Source organism: Fukomys damarensis, unplaced genomic scaffold (genome assembly GCF_012274545.1).
Source record: "Fukomys damarensis isolate Sample0158 unplaced genomic scaffold, DMR_v1.0_HiC HiC_scaffold_14, whole genome shotgun sequence".
NCBI classification, from domain to species: Eukaryota; Metazoa; Chordata; class Mammalia; order Rodentia; family Bathyergidae; genus Fukomys; species Fukomys damarensis.
In genome coordinates, this window is record NW_022900926.1 from 22,019,726 (window position 1) to 22,038,679 (window position 18,954).

The 18,954-nt window shown below is 37.2% G+C and overlaps 1 protein-coding gene across 1 annotated transcript in view; it reads right to left on the reverse strand.

The window, feature by feature from the left end:
• Positions 1-18,954, reverse strand: part of Pex7 (peroxisomal biogenesis factor 7) — a 70,765-nt gene that overhangs the window by 51,676 nt on the left and 135 nt on the right. Inside the window, exons 2-4 of the mRNA XM_033763269.1 lie at positions 17,339-17,459; positions 16,083-16,233; positions 286-363 (exon numbers count right to left, since the gene is read on the reverse strand). Coding sequence (XP_033619160.1) covers positions 286-363; positions 16,083-16,233; positions 17,339-17,459 — 350 coding nt within the window. The remainder of the gene's footprint in view (positions 1-285; positions 364-16,082; positions 16,234-17,338; positions 17,460-18,954) is intronic.

An 18,954-nucleotide genomic window follows, 5' to 3' on the forward strand; every position in this document is an offset into this window, starting at 1 on the left:
ATATAATGTATATTTACATATATACATATCTAAAGTACTTTTAGGATCTATTTTTAAATAAAGTAAGGTGGTATTTAAGGGGCCAAAATAATCCATGCTAAGCTAATTTTTAGTTCATGGCCCAAAAACTAGAGAATGTTAAATTCTAATTAATGTTTTAATACATTATTTGGAGAACTCAACTTTAGTTTTGAAGCTACAGAAGGGTATTTTGGAAAAGAAAAACTCAGTTGAAGCTTTGGAGAGAAGCATATTTGGTTTGAAATTACAGTAATGCTGACATACCACTTTGACAGTCTGATCCCATGAACCAGACACCACAAGCTGTTCACCTCTGGTTTGGCTCCAATCAACACTATATACCTAAAAATATTTTAAAGGGTTTAGACAGCAAAATAGTATCAAGTTCAATATTACATTTCATGTCTTTATAACAGTGACAGCCTGCTAGAATAACTGATTTACTTCATGGAAACATCAAATAAAGTCCTACCCATCTCAACATGATGTCTGGGAAATGGAAAAGTGCTCCTTTCCATTCTGCCATTCCAATTCCTTGTCGATAAGACTCCATTTCACTTAAGGTAATTCCACAGAGTATTTTCAAAACTTCAATAAAACAAATCATACCTGTTTTTAAACTTATCAACAAATCACTCTTTGCAGCACCATGAAGAAATGTCAAAGCAGATTACAAAGTCAGATGGACAGCCATATTGGTCTAGAAATGTTAATTTATTTTTATTTTTATTTTTTTCCATGTGTAGAGGGGTAACACATCATACTAAATATGTAAGGTCATATCTACGTGGGTTTGATTACAGAAACTAATAAAGTATTCTCTAAATAGTGAAAAAAGAATAAGATAAGACTATAAGAGTAAGAAGCAATTTAAATATGTTCAGGGACCATTTTCATCTCCAGAATTAAGGATTATTTTAATGTTACATCATTGCCTTTTCTCTTTTACTTTCCTTTTTAGTTTTATTTTAGGGTTCCCTATTTTTAATGTTCATACAGAGATTTCTTTAACTGAAATACTGAATAGTTTCTTTGGTGTGAAAAACTATAATAGTACACAGGAGCCTAATGAGATAATTAGTAATGTGAAATAGGAAGTAAAGGGCTAAAGGTGTAGGGAAAGTGGGAAGGGTGGGGGAAAGGTAATAAGGGAGAGGAAAAAAATACGAGAAACTGAAAAAATGGAAATAAAGGGTTTGTAAATGGGGAGGGGAGGAGGGGGTGAAGGGAGGGGTACAGAATCCCAATGATGAATGTAACTGTATTGTATACCTAGATTGTACCAATAAACTCAATTAAAAAAAAAAGAAAGAAAGTCAGTATCCAAAGAACTTTGCCTTGTTAATGTTTATCAGAAAGCATTAAAATTCAATCAATACCCCTATCTGGCCTTTCTTAGCAAAACCTATAGGGTGATCCTATAAGGTGATCCTTTAGGTGATCCTTTCAGATCTCTTAATAAACTACTTTAGTTATCTGATGTGGCTATTCCAATTTACGCTTCACTGCTCTCAGGGAACCATTCAAATAAACTATTTGAAAACTTAAAGCAATACTTTTCATTCTGTCATGTATAAGAGATTATACACAGACCATTACTGTAAGCTACAAGATGTGATTGAAACATAAGACGGTTATTTGAATTTTGTTTGTTTTCTAAATTTATTACAGTACAAAACTCATTACTACAAGCCCCTCTCACAGTACTGCCCTCACTGTGAACACTTTTATCACTGTTCTTGCCAAGTTCTGAAGCAGATCTGGAAGTCCTCTGCCATGTCTTTAGTCATACTGTCACAGCTGCCTTGATGTCCTAAATCAATTCAAAACACTTATCTTTCAGGGTCATTTTGACTTTGGGAAAGAGGCAGAAGTCCTATGATACCAGACCCCGCCTGGAATAAAGTGAATGAGGACACACCGTCATGGTTTTATGAGCTTGCCTTTCCACGGAATGGCACGAGGCAGCAGCAATCACTGTAGTTTTGATCACACCTGATAAAGACATTCATGAAAGAAGAATTGCACAGCTCTTTCAGAAAGTGGCCAGAACCATGAGATAAGTCTGTTCAAAGCAGGGGGAAGAGTCTGAGGATTAATGGCAATGGGTCTTTTACTGTAAAATACTTTTTTAAATTTAAACATTCATTGCATATATATTTACTGTACATTACTACCCCATATGTACATATACTTTATGAAAATGGTTCTGACATGGACCCAAGTAGATATATTAAATGTGGTCAGCTAGCAGGTTATTCTGAATCATACCTATAAACCTAGCACTTTGGGAGGTGAAGGCAGAAAGATCACAAGTTCAAGCCCTGCCTCAGTATCTTAGCAAGACCCTGTCTCAAAACTAAACATTTTTTTAAAATCTAGGGTTACAGCTCAGTACAAAGGCCCTGGATTCAATACCTAGTACTGCAAACAAAAACTCTAGCCCCACATATATGTAAAAATATGAGTGTATGGGGTTTACTGTGGTTTAAATAAGGGTTACTTGCTCTCTGCTATCTAGTGCTATTCTGAGCCATGTTAGAGTCCAAGGACAGAAAAAAATCAGTAATTCTGATTCTGTATATGTTTAAAATTTTGATGTTTTGTCACTTGAGTGTCAAATCTAAAGAAGTCAAACAGAGAAACAGAAAAGAATGGTGATTGTCAGGAGCTTAGGGTGGGAGGAGAGGGAGATGCTTGCTGGTCAAGGGGACAAATTTTCAGTTATGAGTTCTAGGGTGCAACGTGGTGACTATAGCTACATGCATACTATGCACTGAATACTTGAAGTTTTCTAAGAGAGTAGATCTTAATTGTTCTTGCCCCCACACACATACACAAATGGGAACTGTCAGGTGATGAATAAGTTAATTAGTTTAATTGTGGGAATCACTACTCAAGTATACTTGTATCAAGAAACTACACTGTACAAGTTAAATATACAAATTTTTAACTTGTCAATTATAGTTCAATAAAGCTGGGAATTTTTAAAAATAAAATTATTAGTTTCAAGGAAAAAATAAAAAGTTTTGTACATCAGAAATCTTTTTCACTGTTATTTTTAAAATATTGCATTACAAATTTATCTTGATTACAAAATTGGGGGGAGGGGCTTAAACTTTTGTAGCCAAGTGAATACCTCACACGCCTGCACCCCCACCCCTGGTCCTGGTCCTCCTGCTGCCCTTTTCATGTGAGACAGAAGAGTGGCTAGAACCATTAAGGAATCACAACCTAGCAGCAGAGAGCAGCTCATGAAGCAAACAGAAAGGGAAAAAAAACCTCCTGGACAATCTGATAGTTAAGAATAGAAAAAACAAAGGTTAGGAAGGAATCACTGAAGATCTTCAGAGCTAAAGAATTTAATTTTATCCTCTTAGTCTCTAAATTTCTTCCATAAAGACTGTATACTAAATGGCAAATTTCATCTATAAAGAGTCACATGGTAAATATTTTAGCCTTTCTAGGCCATCAAGCATTATCAAAACTACTAAATTCAGAGTTCAATCCCCGGTACCGCCCCCAAAAAAACCCTACTAAATTCAGCACTTGTGATGCATAAAAGCAGATCAGCTGTGTTTCAATAAAACTTTATTTACAAATCAAACATGGAGCCAGGTTTGTCCAAGATGGAGTTTGCCCACTCCTGCTCTAGGCTAATGCGAGCAGTCAAAAGTAACACTAATATACTTTAATAGCAACAAAAATTTTGTTAATACTCAAGAGGCTGAGGAAGGAGAATCACAGGGTTGAGGCCATTGAGAACTTAGTGACTTGTCTCAAAAATAAAAAATAAATAAATAAAAGGCCCTGAGGATGTAGCTTGATGATGTCTGGGTTCAATGCTCAGTAATGAAAACAAAATCTTTATTGAATATTGTATGCCAGATATTCTCATCAAAATTTAACATATTTTATCTCATTTAACATTCGTTTCTATGAAGTAGATACTTGCATGCTAATGCCCAGGTAGGTTAAGTACTTGTCCAAGTTCCCAAGGCTAATTGGGTAAGGAGTTGAAATCTGAACCTACACAGCCTACTTACAGAGCCTACTCTTAATTGCTATGCCAGACTGTGTGGACAGCAAGCTGCATGAAGTCAGAACTTCCTGGTCAGAAGTCGTAAGTCAGGAAGTCAGAACCTCCTGGTTTCCTTGGGCTCTAATATCAGAGACACAAAGCCCTTCCCTGGCTGGTATTACCCTTCACTGGAGCTACACTGGGCCCACAGTAATTCCACTTTCATGAATTATCCCTATCTAAGAACATAAAGACCCTGTCCACTCCTGAATCCCCACTTACCTTACAGGATGTGTTCCTAATACAGCCTTTGTGAACTAAGCCTCCCCTGGCGAGTATCTCAGTCAGTCAAATGGTCCCTTCTGTGCGGTCCCTTCTGTCCCTTCTGTCTCAGTTTCCACCCACTTCTAATCCAGTATTTACACATTTTACTAAAAGTAATGTTTAATAACTGCCTCTGGTGAAGACCCTCTCATGAGCAAAACCATTAAGTTTTGAGTATACCTAGGCTCGTTACAATGAAAGAAGGCACTCACTGTTAGTTTAAATACTGTAACCGATCAAATTTACCTTTACAACCGGCATCATTGCTAAGTACTACTAGCTAAAGACTAACACTTTCAGGTCAGATTCCGCTGCCTCCACATACTTCCATTGTGATGCCAGAGTCGTGAAACCTTGACTGATTATCTTTTAACCCTGCAGAGCCTCCATCAGCTCAGAGAGAATCCAGCCATAAGAAAACCTGGCTGATGGCAGTATTGTTGTCTGCTGTCCTGTCTGTCACAAAACAAAGTAGCAAGAATCAAGTCTCTACAGTCAAGCTAAGGATAGGACAGACACGGTGGAGAGGTTAAAAAATGGGATAATACATAGGACATACATGTAAATACTGAATAGTTCCTCTGGCGTGAAAAACTAAAGGTGTAAATAAGGTTCAAATTGCATAACCAATAAGGTAAAATAGGAAGAAAAGGGCTAAAGGAGTAGGGGAAGTGGGAAGGGTAGGGAAAAGGAAAGAAGGAAAAAGAAAAAATGTAAAGAAAGTCTTTGTAAATAGGGAAGGGAGGAGGGGGTGAAGGGAGGGCACGAGAATGGGGAAAAAAATGAGAACCAAGACCTCTCATGTAAAGGTACCAGATCCCAGTGATAAATGTAACTGTACTGTATACCTAAAAAGTGCCAATACACAATGAAAAAAATGGGCTAATGAAGGAAATGAGACAGCTCAATCAATATATGTTTTGTTTTATTGTGTTTAAAATATTAGGATATTTTAAGAACTACAGACACAAGTGCAATGGGGGTGCTGTGATGGAAAATTCAGTTTGACATCCAGAAGACACAATTAGAGCAGGGCCTTGGGAACGAGCTGAAAGATCAGCAAGCAGAAAGCAGAAGTCAAACAGTAACCAAAAATGCCCCTAAAGACACAAATGGAGGTACGCAGCACCCTAGCGATTAGGGCTCAAACACGGAGAGATAATACTAAGGTTTTGTGAACCGTTAGTGAAGGTATAATAGCAAAAATGGAAGAACGGAGGAAGGAAGATAATGTACAATTAATCTGTACCGAGTTTGACGTGGCAACAGGACAGTCAAGTGGAAATATCTAATATGAACAGCATTTGAGCATTAACGTCAAGCTCTGAAAAAAGTGCAAGCCACAAAGATGTTTGAGAAGGCAACTGAAAAGAGAAGACTGGATTCCACTATTCCAACCTCAAGCCAATTCATTCACCTATTCAACAAACATTTAGTAAGCACCTACTGTGCACAAGAGAAGGAGGGAACAGTTATAATGTTAGACAAGACCTGCCCTTGTAGATCTTGTATTTTTGCAGAAGACACCTATAAGTAAATGTATATTTTTAAGTTGTGATTTTTTAAAACTACAAACATCAAGCAAAGAAAGGAGGCAAGAGCATGGGATGATTTCTCAGTACAACGATCAGAGAAGTCCTCTCTTAGCAGAGATTTGAGTGTGATAAAAGACGAGGGTGCTGATCCAAACAGAGTGGCTTCAGGTAGAGTGAACAGGAGAGACTGGAAGCAGGAAACAAGCTTACCATATGTGTGGAGAAGCAAGGGCAAAGACTTAGGCGGTAATATCCTGAAGGGCCATGGTTGAGAGTGTACATATCATTTTTTGAATATATATTGATGAACAATATATATTATTTTCGCATCTTACATATACTTTATATGAATGAAATATTTCCCAGCAAATTTTTAGAAATTTGTGCAGTGTCTTCCCACTGGTGGTCAATGCTGACTGTGCCAGGTGCTCAGGCTCCACCCCTCAGCTTCTAGGTTGTCCTCTGCCTTGCTCCTCACACCTGAGTGATACATGCCTACTTTTCCTTCTCACTTGCGATGCCCTCCCAGCCGCTTTCCAGACAAGATGCTCCTCTCTCCCAGCACTGCTCACCTCAGCACCTGGCACACTACACATGAGACAACCAGCGGCTGCAGCCGTGCTCCTGGACAGAGCAAGGACTCCAGCAGAGCAGGAACAAGCCTGACCTGCTCATCTTCCATGCCAGGTAAGTACACAAACTTGCACTTAGTAGAGTTATGAAGGTTCTGGGAATGAACAAAGGAACAAAGAAACAAATCTGAGGAAAAAGCATATCTTAGACTACTCTTCCTTCTCTTCGCTATTCCCAGTTTCTCTCTTCACTCCCAATAAATAGACATGACAAATGGTCAAATTAAATATAGAGAGGAAGACATTTGCAGTACCTGATTTTATGTTTGAAAAGCAGGGTCCTCTAAAGGCCTTCTCATGAAATTATTCTTGGCAGTGGTGAAGAAAATTAATTGGGAAAATGGAAAAAATGAAAAAAAAATTGAAAACAATTTTATGCTTGCTTTATGGAATCTGAACTTATTCAAAACCAGTTTGAGAGGACACATTTTATGAATGAAACTAATTCTCAAAGAGCTCATTTTTAATCGACTATAAATTAGTGTCTTTTTAAAGTTGGTCAATTTCATTAAAAAGTGTCAAAGAAAAAGTATGCCCAGGGACCGGGGATTTAGCTCAGCGGTTCGGTGGCCTGCCTTGCAAGCGCAAGGACCCAAGTTCAATCCCCGGTACCAAAAAAAGCAACAACTATGCCCAGGGCTGGGGGATTTAGCTCAGTGGTTTCGCCACCTGCCTTGCAAGAGCAAGAGTTCGATCCTGGTACCAAAAAAAAACAAAAAAACTATGCCCAGGTTTTTCATATTTATATCGATGCAAAGAAAGGGACATAGACTTTTAATTACTGAGTGACTTGAAAGGACTACATATTTCTCTACATATGAAACTTAAACTTTAAAAATTCATTGTGGAAATTTTTAAACATGTATAAAAGCACAGAGAATAGTCCAATAAACCCCTAGGTACCTATTATACCTTTCTGTAACTAACAACATTTAGCCCCTCTTGTTTCTTCTGTCCCATTGTTGACTGACTGATGGAATGTTTTAACATCAGCCATTTCACTCATTAAATATTTCAGAAGATAAGAATTTTTTTATTTTTACATTACCACAAGGCCATTTTCACCCCAACAAGATTAACAGTGGCCTTTCAGTATTGTCTAATAGTATATATTCATATTTCTCTCATTGTCACAAAATTATCTTTTGTACAGGTTGGTTTATTTTAATCAGTATCCAAACAAGATCCACATTTTTCACTTAGTATTATGTCTCCCCATTTTATTTATTTATTTATTTATTTATTGGTATTCAGGAATGAAATATCCCCAGCCCTTTTTATAATTTTACTTTCAGACAGGGTCGCTCTGCGTCGCCCAGGTAGGACTGGAACTTTGCAGTTATCCTGCCTCAGCCTCCCTCTGTGATGGGATTATAGGCACATTCCACCACATCTACGTTGAAGTCTCTTCTAATCTAGGATAACCTGCCTCTTGCTACTTTGCTTTTTTTTAATCCCTTTTCCTATGACATTTCTTTGTTGAAGAAACAAAGTTATTCATCCTGTAGAATTTCTTACATTCTCAATTTGGCTAATTGTTTCCTTGTAGTAGTGCTTTAACGTCTTCCTTGCCCCTTCCTATTTCCTTTGAATTGGAAGTTAGATCTGAAGGCTTAATCAGATTTCATTTCAATTTTTTTAGCTTCCTATTACATTAGGAGGCATATAATTCCTGACTGACCCACTTTTAATGCTCCAAGATTGTTCAGAGAATATTTTAATTAATGGTTTTACCCTCTGCAGATGACCCTTGTCTCCAGTCATTATTTCATTAGGAGCTAGCTACTGATGACTTTCAAATTTTGTAATTCCTACTGCATATATTAACTAGGATTGTTATAAAATTTTTAATCAACTTTTGATTATTCCATAATAGGATTCATATAGAAAAGGCAAGATAAGTGCCTTGATTCTATATCAGTTTTCAGGATTAAGTGGTTATCCTATTAAGCTTTAATTTCATATAAGTAATAAAAATGCATACAAGTGTATATGTGTGCTATGTTTCGATTCATTATTATCATTCTTTCTGATGTTCAAATTGTTCCATCTTTGGCCAGTGAGAGTCCCCTCAAGTTGCTCTTCTAAACTTTGGACATTATCAGCCTGTCAGAGCTTTCTTGCTTTCTAATACAAGAAGTCTTCACTCCATCCTGTATACTTCCCACTCGTGATTTCTACAAAGACCAGTATTCCTCTTGGAAGGAAACAGTATTTAGAAGCCATAATCTAGACACTAAGGACATTCACTGCTGCTGAGTCTCAGTACTCCTAAGTCTTTACTCTGCAAAGAGCTAGGAAATGATATTTATGGAAATTCCCATACAATTTTAAGATTAAGTACTGCTACTTATCTTCTTTAATTCCCAAATCTCTTTTCTCTTGCATTAAAACTTCTGGTTTCTAATGACATTACTGTTAAAGTTTATCCTATTATATACACATAAGAATTTCAAAGTAATAATACTGATTTTTTAAATGCAGTTTAAAATTTATTTCTAACTCTTCTGTTTACCAAACATAGGTACAATCACAATAGTGTTTTTAAAGTCATTTGAAATAAATTATTTTCAAAACCTACTTTGACAAACCACTAGATTAATTTGTTTTCGATTATTAGCATTGGTTTTTCTTTCCAATTTAAATTGTGATTTCTAACTATGTAAAATATTTCAATGGTCCTAAATCAAAACTGTTAACAGAAGTTATATTTTGAGAAATCTTACTTCTTTGTCCTCACTGCCCTTTCTTCCCCTCTCTATTTAAAGGTAACCATTTTTTACATTATCTTTCCATTGCTACATTTTCGAATATATATAGGATATAGCAATATATTCATAGTAAATAAAATAACATACCTGTTTTTATAGTCCTGTCTGACATAAAATATAATTCTACATATATTTAAATAGTTCTGTCAATAAATCCACTTCATATGAGCTTGCAAAAAAACTAAAACTAATTTATAGTTCCATATAATTTAAAATTGTCAAATGAGATTGCACAATTCTCCTGCACATGTTTCCTAACAGATTCTAAACTGAGAGGGATGGGGTTCTAACTTCTATCTATGGATATCGACCTTGCTTTGGAGACAGGCATAGTGCTGACACTAAGTCCATGAGAGATGCCAGATGTAGTAGCAATAATCATGCATGAAAGACTTTTTCTACTTACTCTATTATAGTTTCCATCTAAAATTATCTCTTTCTCTTCTTTAAATTTGGGAATTTCTCTAAAATTTAGGAAGCTCTGACATTAGATAAATGGACAAGGAATGATTTTGGAAGGGAAAGCAAATCATCTTCTTTATTAAAGATTTTTAAATCTGTATTTTTACTCCTATAATCACCGAAATATTAGCTAACACATATATCAAACTCATTAGCTTTGAATGCCTTCGAAGTTAAGGCTGTGGGTTCTGTACACCATTGTACACTGAATTATCTGGGAATCTTAACTAATACCGATGCCTTGCTCAAACCCCAAGATACGGTAACCTGAGCATGAAGATTTTTCAAAGTTCCCCAGGAAATACAGATGTACAGCAAAGTTTGAGAGCCACTAAATTAAAACAGCCAGGCGTGGTGGTGCACACCTATAATCCCAGCACTCGGGAGGCTGAGGCAAGAGGATTGCTGTGAGTTTGAGACCAGCCTGGGCTACATAGTGAGTTCCAGGTCAGTCTCAACTACATAGTGAGACCCTGTCTCAAACCCCCCCCCCAAAAAAAAAGTTAAAACAAGTATTTGCACTTCCATACTTTTCTCATTTTAAATACTAAAATTTCAAATGTCTAGTCCTACTTAATAGCTAACAGCTGAAGAAATAGATGAAGTGGAAAATAGGTCATACTTATACATCCATGTATGGGCTTTGCTCACACTGTGTGGCTTGAAATCTATGCAATCTACCTTTCTCTTGAATTTTCAAAACATAACAGCCAACTCATCTAGCAGGCATTCGAGGCCCATCAGGAAGTGACCCTTAACCACCTTCCTGACCTCATCTCCCACCATGCTGCCGCCTTATACACTCCCTGCTCCAGCGACACCAAAGGGGTTGAGGTTGTCTGAATATGCTGTGCTCTTGCACAGATCTTAACCTGTGCAGACACTCATCTCTGTCAGACGTCATTTTCCCTTTAGGCTGCCTAGCAAACCACTAAGGTCCTGTGACTTAGCTCAAACAGCACTTTTTCTTCTGATAGGCCCTGGTCCTCTTGTACCTTCTAGACATTTCAATATTAATCACATTGTATTAAATGGCCTTCTCATATGGCGCAGAACTACTACTAGGGATTAGTGGAGGTTGAAGTGGGGGGCTTATTCGTGCCTACACCCCCCAGGACTAACATGTGGAATATGTACTACCACTCTAGGCAGGGCTAGCTCTCCTAATACAAGTTCAATTTTAAAATACTAACCAGTGGGAAAAAAATGCTTTTAAAACATAAAGATTGAAAAGTGATGACAGATACTGTATTTTTAGAAAAATCTAAAAAAGGAAAACTGATTCAATTGATATCTAACTAGGAACTATTTTTCTCTACAATCACAATTATTTTTAAAAATTGTAGTAAAATCTTAGGGCAGTAACCCTCTCTAAAGCAAACAGCTGAATGGCTAAAAATATGAAAGAAAACATATCAAGTCCAGTTGTTTCCTCCTATTTTCTGATTGTTTTAAAAAGAAAAAAGGGCTAAAAGTGTAGGTGAGATGGGAAGGGTAGAGGAAAGGAAAGAAGGGAAAAGAAAAATGTGAGAAAAGGAAAAAATGGAAACAAAGTCTTTGCAAATAGAGAAGGGTGGAGGGAGAGAAGGGAGGGCAGGGGTATGGGGAAAAAATGAGAACCAAGACCTGTCATGTAAAGGTACAAGATCCCAATGATGAATGTAACTGTACTGTATACCTAAAAAGTACCAATAAACTCAATGAAAAAAAAAAAAGAAAGAAAGAAGAAAAAATGTTAACAAATCCATTGTATAGTTTTAAATGTAAATACATATCTGCCTGGACCATACTGATGTTCAATGTATGACTGGTTGTCATTCTATATCAAATGATTTTGTTGCCACCCATCATAGACTTCACAGTTTCTATCATTATCAAAGTGTACATTACTGATATTTTTTTTTCTTTTTTGGCTTTTTGAGACAGAGTCTATGTAGCCCAGGCTGGCACTCCTATTCCCAGAAATCCTCCTGCTTCAGTCTCTGGAGTGCTAGAATTACAGGTGTGTGCCACCAGGCCCAAAACTAATTCATTTTTTTAAGGTGAACAAGATTTTAACCATATGTCATGTTATAACCATAAAATATATAATTAAATACATTTCTCTCAGCTTGGTGTGGTACCACATACCTGTAATCCCAGTACTCTGGGAGGCTGAAGCAGGAGAATCACAAGTTCAAGCTCAGCCTGGGCACTTAGCAAGACACGGTCTCATAATTTTTTTTAAATGCTTTAATTTTTAAAATAAGCCAGGCATAGTGGCACATGTTGTAATCCCAGCACTCAGGAGGCCAAGGCAGAAGGATCACCATGAGTTTGAGGCCAGCCTGAACTATAAGCGAGACCTTGCCTCAAAAAACCATAACTAAATAATACAATATATTTTTCTCCATAACAGTATGCTAGTTAAAATGTTAAAGAAGCACACATTTTATTAAAAACATAGCAAGTCAATAAGCAATGCTATGTGATAATGAGAACAAGTTTTAACTTTCTAAAAACTGTAATAAGCAAATTAAATGAAAAATTATAATACCTATATTAAAATGTTTCATATTATCACTTAAGTCACTTTAACTCATTCTCAATAGCAGGGTGCTGTAAGTCATGAAACAGAAAAACAATATTCTTAGTTCACTCTTTTATATATCCTCACTGAACTTAAAATGTTTACTATTTTTCCATTCCTATTATATATTCAGCAGCAAGGTAAGCCAAAGGACAAGGAAGTGGGTGGAGTACTGGGATTGAACCAGGGCCTTCATGCTGAGCTACATCGTCAGCCTTTTTTCAGTTTCTTGTTTTGAAACATGGTCTCAAGTCACCAAGTTGTCCAGATTGCAATGAAATTTGTGATCCTACTGCCTCAGCCTACCAGAGTACTGGGTTTACAGGTATGTGCCACCACTCCTGGCTAACCAAAGGCCTTTCAGGCATTCAAAAGACATAACAGCTCATGACACAGGCCCTTTGCGGACATCACTTAAAAAGAAAATCTGATTCCTGTTTAGAATCCATGCCCACAGATAGTATGTTTTTCTTTCTTTTCATTTCACTAAGACCTTCATTCCTCAAGGCCAAAAATGTCTTAATCTTGAATTTCTCCTTTTTGTTTAATCTGAAAATTATTACACATTTTTATACAATAATCAAGTAGTAAAATGGATAACTAGAAAATGTCTAATGTGTTTGAAGATTTTCTAACCCCATCGTAAAAGCAGGCAATAATAGCTCTAACTTATTCAGTGTTGGCTCTGGTCCAAGCACTTACCATGCCCCTCTGACATAAAGTACTACTATGCTCAGTTTACAAATGAAGAAACTAGGGTTTTGAAAAGATAAGTAACTTACCCAAGGTTCCCCAGCGTGTACATTACAGCGCTAGGACTCAAACCCAAGGTTGACTAAAGCTATGTTGCTCATCTTTATTATACACTCTCCATAGCAGAAGATGACTCCATGCTTACTATTCTATTTTATAACATAGCTTCCTGGCACATTGGTGAAAAAAATAGAAACTGTTTATGCTCATTCATAAATTTATCAACAAAAATTTATCAGTTCCTCAAAACTCATTTGATCTGAAATGCTTAGTATTTGATGTATACTATAATATATGGAATCTCAAAACTCACACATCAAAATTTTAACAACAAATGTGATGCTAGTAGGAGATGGAAATTTTGGGAAATAATTAAGCCATAAAGGTGGAGTCCCTATGATGGGATCCAACTACCTGAGAGGCTCAGGCAGGAGAATCACAAATTACCACCAACTTAGTGATACCCTGTCTCAAAATTTAAAAATATAAAGGGCTGGGGATTTAGCTCTGTGTTAGAATACTTACCTAGCAGGAGTTAGGCCCTGGGTTCAATCCCCACTAAGAGGGGGCGGGGAGGTAGAGGCAGAGGCAGAGGCAGAGACAGTAAGGCAGACAGGAAGGACTCCTAAAAGCTCCGTCACCTTGTTTCAACCATGTGAAGATACAAGAAGACAAGTCTGCAACCTAGAAGAGGACTTTCCGCAGAAAGCATCATAGTGACTTAGCACCTCAATCTTGGACTGCAGCCTCCAGAACTGTGACTAGTTTCTGTTGTCTACAAACCACTCAGTCTATAGCACTTTGTAATAGCGGATGGAACTGTCGAGGACAGAAATCAGTATCAAGAAGTGGAAAAGATAGCCACGTAAATTAATAAACTATAATAACAGTAACCACAAAATGAAACGAAGTCATTGAAGACACTTTTAGTTGGGTTTTCTATCACATTAACACCCAAGGAATTCCAAATGATACAGATGCTTAACAAAAATTGCATTTGAAAAGAAAATGAAGGACAATCTAGAATAACAGTTCACAAAACACACACACAAAACCAAGCATTCTTCAGTTCAAAAAACCAATTTCAAAATTACCCACAGCAGCTCAAAGATCTAGATGTTGTACTAGTAAAATCGAAGGGACCCATCACTACGACATGGCTGAGAGAGATGTACACAGGCATTTCAAGGAGTACGACTAGAGCCAGAAGTCAAAGATTAAAAGAGACATTGAAAAACAGGAGAATATAAAAGGAGGGTTACCAGGAGGGTAAGAGATATACAGATCATGTAATCTGGGGACAGGCTGAAGAGATGGCAAATGCACAGTTTTGCAGAGGGCAGACTGGAAGGAGCACGATGGCTGTATTCAAGGTTTCTCCTGGAAAAGGGGACTGGTCTTGGTCTCACCACTTCAGAAAAAGTGAAGCAGTATTATAGAAGGTAGATCTGGGCATAACATAAGCAACTTTCCAACCGATAGAGCAATCTAAGTTACATACATTATCTCCTGAAATAGGGAAATCTATTTTCACTGAGATGAAGTAAACTGAGTTACAATCTGTCAGGGATGTTCTAGAACAGTATTTCCGAGAGAATATGTACACACCACTGGCTGTGCAAGAAATGATTTTAACTGGTGCATACATTTATTTTAGTCATTACATATTTAATATATATATTAACAACAAATAAATGTACCTGCTAGCTATTCAACCCTAGGGTTTCATGAATATTATTTTTTTAGAACAAAGTAACAGAAACAATATTAACATAACTAGATATTATTTTGATTTTAGCTACCATCCTAGAATTTATATAGATAATAAAAGGCAGAAAAAAATTAAGAAAAATAACTTCTGCAAGGAAAAACATTTTTAAAATAAAACTAAAATAGTCCATTATTTAATACATGTGGTATAAGAAGATGGCAAAAGTCCTAAAGGTACCAAAAATGAATTTTGGACATGTTGCTCTGTGGATATTCTTTCTTTCATGGAACATTCTGAAATTAAAGTTCTTCCTTTACCAAAGCTGTCTTAGTATTCAGTGATTTTTTTCTGAAAACATGGTAATTTACAACTACATTTATTCAAATATCCATCACAACATAAAGAGAAGATAAAAAATTTCATTATTTTCAATACTAATCTTAAATATATTGATTTTTAATAGCCATAAATACAAAACACTATCTGGTACCCTCACAAAACTAAACTTTTTATCACAAAAGATCATATTCTTATATCTAATAAGATATAAGAATATTTATTGATACCCTAATATGGAACTAGCACTGTAGCGGATAAAAATTCAAAAGTAAATTTTCAAGTATTCACTTGAAGGATCTACTGCTATCTTGAGGACACATTTTTTAAATTTAAGGTGTAACACCAAAAAAGAATGTCTTCACCATCATCTTCCTTGAAAAAAGTTATGTATTTTACTATGACTGAAGCCCAAATCATTTCTCATGCTACCAATACACAAACAAAATCTAGATTCAGACTTTTCTTTAGTATGCTCCACCTCTTACTTATTATTTGATGCTTCTGCTCAAATACATTCTGAAAATCCTCAGGAATCTGACTGGAGCCAAAGAACTATCTTATAATGTCTTCGTGTAAAGTCCTCCCACCTTATCTTTAGGCCCTGCAGGACAAGCATGTTCTCATGCCATGAGAAAGTGATGGGTCTCTCTGGAAGAAACGATATCACAGTATACTACTACTTGAGGTGTTTTCCTGCTTACTGAGTAGCAGGAATGTTGTTTGTTTGTTTTTTTCATATTGTGCTTCAGTGATTAAATATTTCTTTTATCTTAGGCCAAAAGGTGCTTTGTGTTTGGATGACGGAATAAGTGACTTCTAACATATTCAAGAATCATTAAAATTTCAACTTGTCCCCTGAAAACAGTTCCCTTGTCCATCCCCAAATGGATTTCAACCAAAATCTAAAAAAGGAAACAATCAGCTCAAAGAGATTCTCTTCCTACCTCCTGAGTGTGTTCTTTATAGACTTGCAGTGGCCCTGCGGCTTTGGCGGTGTCCCAGAGCTGCAGTGAGCCATCACCACTACAGGTGACGAGGACGTGTTCATTGTTCTCACTCCAGGTTACATCAAACAGGCCATCATTCCAGTCAAAGCTACACCATTGTGCTACATATGTTAACACATTGTCTTACATGATCTTCAACACTGTGGGAGGTTAAGCAGTGCTTTACAGAAGCAGAAAGGAGGGCTGGGTATTTAGCTCAGTAGTTCTGCTGCCTGCCTTGCAAGCACAAGGACCCAAGTTGGATCCCAGGTACCAAAAAGAAAAGAAGGCTAGAATAGCACAGGTGATACAGGTAGAACTGCTACATATGTTAACACATTGTCTTACATGATCTTCAACACTGTGGGAGGTTAAGCAGTGCTTTACAGAAGCAGAAAGGAGGGCTGGGTATTTAGCTCAGTAGTTCTGCTGCCTGCCTTGCAAGCACAAGGACCCAAGTTGGATCCCAGGTACCAAAAAGAAAAGAAGGCTAGAATAGCACAGGTGATACAGGTAGAACATTTGCAAAACTGGATTAAAAGTTTTGATCTTAAGCTATTGATATGGAGCTATTAACATGAGGGCATGCTGCTACACCTGAAAGCTTATCATTTTCTGTGACTCACACAATAAATAGGCCAGTAAGCACTTCAAAATACTAATTTAGACTAATTCCAATTTTTCCCATAAATCTTTCACCTGAGCTCTGTAACACTTGTCTATTAGTCTTTCACCTGAGCAATGAATACCTAGTTATTTTATGACATAATTTACTTTCTTTTCTCAACCTTTAACTAACTTGATGGAAATATTAATGTGTACAACATCCAGTCACCCAGGGAAGATAGGCACGGAAAGAAAGGAGAGGAGCTGGATAATCCACAAGATGGGTAATTTAGGTCCCGCTTGAGTGAAGCTAAACTATATTAGGACAGCAAAGGCAGGCATAGTTACACAGAACACTTAATTAGATTACTTTTTAAGTTTAAATCTTATAATTTATAAATGGACACTAAAAAGTAAACTTTACAGGAAATGTGGCATAATCATAAAATGGCAAAAAAATTTTTTCTACACTGTGCCAAATGCTAAAATTCTTTGTATATTTCAGATTAAAACATTTTATGGACCAAAAAGATTCAAAACTTAATTCCATTAAGGTTTTAATAGCAAATAGAGAATGTACATAAGTTTAATAATTAAAGCTACTTTACCTTCTAAAAATTGTAAGCCCAGTTTCATTCTGATCCAATATTAGTAGGGTTCCACAGCCTAAAATTAGAAAGACAAAATCGAGGTCAGGCTGTTGAATCTGCCAGGAGGAACATCTAAGACCAAATAAGTACTCTATCAAGCTTTAAGTGCCTGATTTTACTACCACAAACCTCTCCCTAAAGTTACTTGGGATCATGTATACAAAACGGTCAGAATTATGTTGTTTGTTTTTTAATCTTGTGCTTCAGCGACTGGAATCTAAACACAGCTCTAACAGTGGGGGAGATGCCCACATACCTGTTCTGACCAGCCGAGATGCCAGGCACCCAAACTTGCCAAGCTGTAGTTACCATTCCCAGTGACAGATGACAAATCTTGGGCTTAGAGACCTCTAGACTTGTAATCCTTCTACTCTCACTCTGCCTTGGCAATAAATGTAAAATATATCCAACATGAAATTTTAAATGCATAAATGTAGAAATATCAAATACTTGGTGAAAAGTGAACTCATAATAATATCTTGTCTAGTATGAATTATTTTACTACACAAGTAATGCCCTTTAAAAGATATATTTATCTTTATAGAGATCAAGGAGAAAATTAAGCACGACCGGTTTGTTTTTCAAATACCAACTCCTTATAAGGAGTTTTTGCAAAAGATGTAATGTCACAGATTTATGAGTTTCCAATCTAACTGATGGGCAAGGATTGTAAATATGAATATATCACCACTAAATAATGGTGAAGGCAAAATAAAGTATTTCCGAGTTTTAGAAATCACATCATTTTTTCCTACTTGTAGGACTGAAGAAAAAAAAGTCACAGATCGCTGACATTATGTAATGACTCGCTGCACTGCTCCAGTGTGCAAACATAGCTGGGACTTGAACTGCATAAATAATAGCTAAGGCGTGAACTAAAAGAACAAAACCAAGAACAGGCCAGCGCCTTTCCATGTAGTCCGCGGCCAGACAAAATTAGCTTGCGCCCCAACAACTGCTTTCAATGCGGTGTGTACATATGGTCCAATCCCCCGCGATGAATTTATTATGTATTGCAAACGTAGAGTAATAACAAAATTAAAAAAAAATAATTGCTTTCAAATGTATACATTTTGTGAGACAACGGCGAGGACATAACTTGGTAATATTTCATGAGGCACTGGCCGGGAAACGATCCTCATGTTTCTAGGAAGTTCTGCGTATACACCGGGGTGCCCAGCTGGCGTCCCGCAAGCGCTGTCAGGTCGTCGGGGAGGCCGAGGGGCAGCACGGGTTCCCCCAGGGATCTTCGGGGGGCGTGTGTGTGTGTGTGTGTGTGTGTGTGTGTGTGTGTCTGTCTGTCTGTCTGCACGGGTTCCCCCAGCGATCTTCACCGGGCGTGTGTGTGTGTGTGTATGTGTCTGTCTGTCTGTCTGCACCCGAGACAGTGCAGTCTTCAGGAACAAGAACCTGGGTACTAAGCCTCTTCCGCATTTCACCAGCAAAGAACCCAAAACCCTCTCCGGACCAACTCTCCATCCTCAGCAGGAAAGGAGAGTGGAGTCCACTTCCTGCACCTCCTCTGGCGTCCGCCGGATGCCCCGCCCACTGTCGGCGGTCCCGCCCACTCGGCG